This window comes from Nymphalis io, chromosome 7 (assembly GCF_905147045.1).
Source record: "Nymphalis io chromosome 7, ilAglIoxx1.1, whole genome shotgun sequence".
Lineage (NCBI taxonomy): Eukaryota > Metazoa > Arthropoda > Insecta > Lepidoptera > Nymphalidae > Nymphalis > Nymphalis io.
In genome coordinates this window covers 4,969,173-4,975,172 of record NC_065894.1, presented here as the reverse complement: position 1 = coordinate 4,975,172, position 6,000 = coordinate 4,969,173, and the positions used below count along the sequence as shown (strand labels likewise).

General features: G+C 31.6%; 1 protein-coding gene across 1 annotated transcript; it reads right to left on the bottom strand.

Annotated features, from left to right (window-relative positions):
• Positions 1-743: 743 nt before the first annotated feature.
• On the bottom strand, positions 744-4,138 carry LOC126769652 (uncharacterized). Its single transcript, XM_050488541.1, has 4 exons — positions 4,030-4,138; positions 3,719-3,898; positions 2,148-2,307; positions 744-917 (listed from the first exon to the last, which is right to left on the bottom strand). Exons 1-4 carry the CDS (start codon positions 4,129-4,131, stop codon positions 847-849), a joined length of 513 nt encoding a protein of 170 aa, XP_050344498.1. The 5' UTR covers positions 4,132-4,138; the 3' UTR covers positions 744-846.
• Between the last annotated feature and the right edge of the window lie 1,862 nt (positions 4,139-6,000).

Genomic DNA, 6,000 nt, shown 5'->3' with positions numbered 1-6,000 from the left:
AAGGGAGAGAAGGCCTTAGCCCAGCAGTGGGACATTCACAAGCTGTTACTGTACTGTACTGTACTGTATTGTACTGTACTGTACTACTAGAGCCGAAAACTCGGCTTACCTTACTCTTACCTAAACAGGTAACGTACCTTTAAGTTGACAATAGTTTCATTATAAACTGCTTATAACTATGTTTATTTTGTGTCTTTCTGAATGATTACAGTCTGGCAGTTTTTCTAAGCGGATTGGACAATAGTCGACTGCGCAGGATTTATTAGAAAGCACACTTACTCATTATCCGATATGACGGCAAATCAGACACGACCGGAAAGAATTCAAGCGCATGACAATAAATCAGAAGAATTTCTTGACAGAAGAAACTTAAATCAACCTCAATATCTGTTTATTGGTATTATCTCAATTTAGTTACCAGGATCTCGGAATCTGCCTTATAAACTAACCACTAGATCAACGGGGAAGTCAATAAACATAGAATATCGTGACTTATATTTACAGTTACATTACCAATTTTCAAACCATAGTTTAAACGTAAATTCATACGAATGAATAAATATCAGATGTTTTTATCAATTTCAAACTTAAAATTTGTTTAATTCGTAAAATTGCATGTCCATCAATTACGTTGATTTTCTTAACGAAACAGTAAAGAGAATCCCCTTATCTTTCATCTACATTTAAATAAATATCCTTTGATTACAAGCAGTATCAATAGAGGTATATTAAAAGTCTTTAAATTAAAATCATCAATGTTTAATTCCAACAAACACTAAAAAAGTACTAAACAAAATACAATCACATCAATTATAAAATGCAGTATAGAATGTTACATAACATTTTTTATAAATATCTTGCTTGATTTAAAGAATGCAAGTAGCTGTTGACTATAATGGCATAGTATATAAATATCGCTGAAACAACAATAGTAAAAGTAAATAATGTGAAATAAACATTTGATGTAATATTTTTATCGTATAAAAAATTAGCCTATATTCTTCCTTTGGGTTCAAGCTTGCTTCATACTAAATGTCATCAAAGTAGGTTTAGCCGTGAAAGCTTGACAGACAGACACAGTTACTTTCACGTAAGTATAGATTTAAATGATTAGGTTAGGAACGGTGGTCTAAAATAACAAAAAGGTTATTTTGGTTTGAGTAACGCAAATTAACATAAAAAGAGTTATATTGAAATCACAGTGAGACACTTCAATTTTATTTATTCGCATAGAATACTTATTAACGTAAGTAATTTTATTTTTATTATGTAAAAAATCTCGATAATACTAGTATTTACTTAAAGAAATATTTGTAAATACTTGTAGAATAGTAGCCATTTTTTTACAATTATTGAGAGTTTTATCGGAAAGGTTTTTATACCTATTTATATTTCTATTATAATTAAATATTACCTTTTATTTAATAATAGTTGGATATATCATGTTTTTGTATTCAAATGGTAAGTTACAAATTAATTAGACGAACTAAAGTTTTATGTATTTGTGACATAGTATTATGACATATATATAATCCTATCAAAATATATAGCTATATAAATTAAAAATATTCTGTACAGAAATTAGGAAAGAATTACAGAAAACGTTATTTTTAATAAATCGTTTTTTAAACCTACATTATTTAAAAGAAAGTCACGAGAATATCCTCTACTTTTACCGAATTTTGAAGTTAGGCAAGTAAGCTGCAAAAGCCTTTTTTTTTGTAAGGGAATATAATTCGGACTGGTATCTCATATTATAAGCCGAGGTCAGTTCAAAATTTCGAGTGTCTTTTAATAGTTAACGCCAATTATATGTATATTATACATATATAACAAACGTAATAGAAATAACAGAGTCCTGAACCTATATTTATTTTAAAGTTTAAACGTAGGCATTTCGACTCTATAAATGTCATCGTCAGACCTAATACTTAGCTGACAAGGTGAAGGGGAATTATTTTATTATTGTTCTGTATCTATTGTTCGCTTAATTATTGTAAATATATTATCTTTAATCACATGTTTATGCAGAACTAAAAATGAATTGACGGATTTCGTTCTAATTTTATTATTCGTTGTGTGTGACCTATTTTTAATTTTTCTAGAAGAAAAACACTAATATTTAATTAAATAAACTAAATAGATACCTTCATATATAATTCCTATAAAAATGGTAAAGGCAGCTGTAATGATTCGCTTCTTTACAATGCAGACTGCAGCCTCCGCGCTGAACAGGAGAAAGTACATCGTCAATAATGATATGTGGGACACGAACCACAATGAACACAGGAATATGTTGCCCTTTGTCTGAAAAATACTGCTATTTACAACATTGTTATAGTAAAAATAGATAATATAAAATTAAATAGTAAATAAAGACCTATAACCGCAATTTCTCATTGCCCATCCTCCATTGCTGGGAATTCATTCCACCACGCTGCTCTTATTACGGGTCCGATTATGTACAAATATCAGATTTTCATCCTATATTTAGCGAGGTTTCATCGCGATGTTTTCCTTCATCGCCGTACGCGAGGTGAATTACAAACAAAAAAGAAAAAAATCGTATCGGCTTTGAACCCGTAATTTTCGGTTAAGATTCACGTATTCTAATCACTGGACCATTTATGTACTCATAAAATCAAATAAATAAAATATATTAAATATTATATATACAAGGGAAAAACAATTAGTTCAATAAATATCCCATTAATTTGTTATCGACGCTTCTTAAAACTGTGCGAAACAATATTTGAAAGACTGAGGCCGACCGCCTTTCGACTTTCCCTGTGAATACTTTCGTTAGTGGTTCAGTTCCAGCTGAAACTACAACCCAAAAGCTCATAATAAGTATACAATTAAAATTGGATTAAAAATTAAAAAAATAGATGATTATCATCCAAAAAAATATTTCTGTTTTAGATTTTTTTAAGAGAGCGTTATGGTTGGATTCTGCAGGTATGCGCAGATGATCCTCAACAGATCCATATGCGTTTCAACAGTTTACGGCCTCACTTATAAGCCTTGCTTGACGTCTGATGACGACTTAAGTCCGGTAGATAGCGCTGCGATCGGGTTCTAAGATATTTTTACAACCAAAACAATAACATTCTTATTTCACGCGTACAGAGTCACAGGCAATTAGTTAATAAAAAAACTTATTAATATCAGTAAATAGTTTATTAAACTTGCTGATTTATCTTAATAGAGCTTCATGGCCTAAATCACAACTGCTTCATTCTCAATACTAGAACAATTATGTACAATGAGAACGGAACTAAATCGTAATGGAAGGATTTCCGATCTCGAATACTGCTGTGTCCAGGGATTGAGCAATTTACTATCCTCTATTACATAACTTTACGTACATAAGTACTGATATATATTGTTTGATCTAAGCTATGTAAATAGTAATATATAAATTACATAAGCTATTATTATTCAAATGAATTCAGATAGTATTACTAAGATTATTCCAACTATTGAACAATGTTAATTAAAATCATTTCCAAAACCTGCTTCAGTTATGGTTTCGAAGGTAGGTTAATTTGGCGTGTCAACATTGAGCACGCGTACAATGGATTGATTATTTTTACAATACCAATACCTAACCCAATATGGGCGGTGGTGATCTTACCACCAACTTAGAATTTGGCTGTCTACCTTATAGTTTAATGAAATATTTTAGCGGTTGAAAACAAAATGTTGTACTTCATACCTTAACAGCCTGCCAAAGCAACAACAATGTGATGATGATCTGGTAAGTTGATAAGCAAGCTGCTACAAGTCCGAATATCAAGTTGATGGCGACGATCGGATTGCTGTTGAACTGTTTTTTCATACACGTTATAATTATCAGAGTTGTGATTGCCGTAAACAACATTACCACAGATATGACCTGTAGAGTAAATGGCTTTAATTATATTATCTAGTTAACGTTGCAAATTCATTTTGTTGACAAATGCTAAAACTCTAATTTAAGAGTAAGTTTTAAGACACAATTTAACGACAAGTATATTATATATTTACCAATGATGTTATTCCCACAAATATTACCCCTTCCTTTAGGCTGTACCCACATGCGGATTCCACTTCGCAACAAACGCATTTTGAAAATATTTTTTTACACATAAAAATAAATTAAGTAATTTTCTATTTCATATAGTTTTTATTCATAAATAATGAACTGATTTACATTGTGTAATTTCTATTGAGCTGAAATAGTCTATATCTGTTGTAAACTGTCAAAAAGTGAGTGAGTGAGTATTGACAAATGCGATATAAAAGAGGTTTCATATTTTTTATTTATTTATTTCTAATGATCTCCAATAAAGGAGTACACTACATTGTGGAATAATGTTTTAAAATATGTTTGCTCCTTTAATTTAGGAGACCACATCAAGCACCTAAAATTACAAAATGTTAACTTCTCTGTACCATAATTTTCAAGATAACGTAAAGCCATTGGTTTTGCGCCTGAACTCTTTTCAGTCGTGTCGGATTTGCCGTCTCAATTTAAATGCCGGTACTGAGATTGAGAGTGAGGGAAAAGAGAGTGCACCTGTGTTTGCGCACACACTTGTACACTTATAATATGTCCTACGCATATGGCGTATCCCTTGAGATGGCTCGCTGAAATCGATCCGGAGGATATCACGTTGTCTCAAATCATATTATTATATCTATAGTTCTCATAAACCTTACCTTCATAATGAGAATATAAAGTTCTTTATTAATTACAGACAGAAAATAAAATAGACGACTATATAATTAACAATATGTATAACGACGTAGCGTAAACGTAGCGTAGGACGCCCTCCAGCTAGGTGGAGTGACGAAGGTGGCTGGCAGCGGTTGGAGATTGAGAGCTGAAGATCGAGCGCAGTGGCGTGCCATTAGAGAGACCTATGTCCAGCAGTAGACGAGAAAAGGATGATGACGTATTATATAATGACGACGAAAATATATAGCGTCTGTATTCTACGTTTCTACTCCTATCACGTATATATAGCGTTAATTAAAATACTAATTACTCAGGAAATGAAAAATGCAATCATTTTTAATTAAATGTATGTTACTAAGACAAATATTTATAAGTGCATTTTTATTCGTAGCGTTTGAAAAAAACTTTTCTGTCAAACTTATCATTATCATCATATTCAGCCCACATTAATCCACTGCTGGACATAGGACTTCTCACAGGCGCGCCAATTGTATCGGTCCTGTGCTGAACGCATCCATTGAGAACCCGCCATTTTTCTGAAATCGTCTGACCATCGAGTGGGTGGTAAAGCTTTGTACACGCTCGTCTGGGTAGGTACCACCCACTCATCAGATATTCTACCGCAAAACAGCAGTACTTGGTATTGTTGTGTTTCGGTTTGAAGGATGAGTGAGCCGGTGTAATTACAGGCACAAGGGATATAACATCTTAGTTCTCAAGGTTGGTGGCGCATTGGTGATTTAAGCGATGGTTAACATTTCTATGGGCGTTGGTGACCACTTACCATCAGGTAGCCCATATGCTCATCCACCTTCCTATTTTATAAAAAAAATAAAAAATAAAATAAACATATTATACCGGACCTTCTAAAAGACTCAAAATTTTAACTTACAGTAAAATAAAAATCCAAGCTTGATTATAAGATTACAAGATAATTAAAAACAAAATGAACATACAAAATGAGAGTCGTATAACTGCTTCATATAAATATTACCAATAAAAACAATACATATTTGTAAAAGAAATGCAAAACGGCACAAATAATATACAAAATAATTTGCATAGCTTCACACTTTGCATATTAAAATAAAAGAACAACCAAATTTTTAACATAGAAATCGGTTTATTACCGCGGAATATTATCATAAAAATTTAAATTTAACAAATCGTCTATATTTCCCTCCGGTATATTTTTGTTATTTGAAACAATAAATATTTAAATTTTCTTGAGATAATATTTTAATCATATATCTATATTAGAATATACCTATATAAAA

What these genes read in the sequence shown, in the direction of transcription:
- LOC126769652 (XM_050488541.1), bottom strand. Translation starts at nt 4,131, where the DNA reads ATGTGTAAAAAAATATTTTCAAAATGCGTTTGTTGCGAAGTGGAATCC. An exon ending in TTGTGGGAATAACATCATTG is followed by an intron (nt 3,899 to 4,029) that starts GTAAATATATAA and finishes TTTACTCTACAG; the next exon opens with GTCATATCTGTGGTAATGTT. An exon ending in TATAGGAATTATATATGAAG is followed by an intron (nt 918 to 2,147) that starts GTATCTATTTAG and finishes TTGTTGTTTCAG; the next exon opens with CGATATTTATATACTATGCC.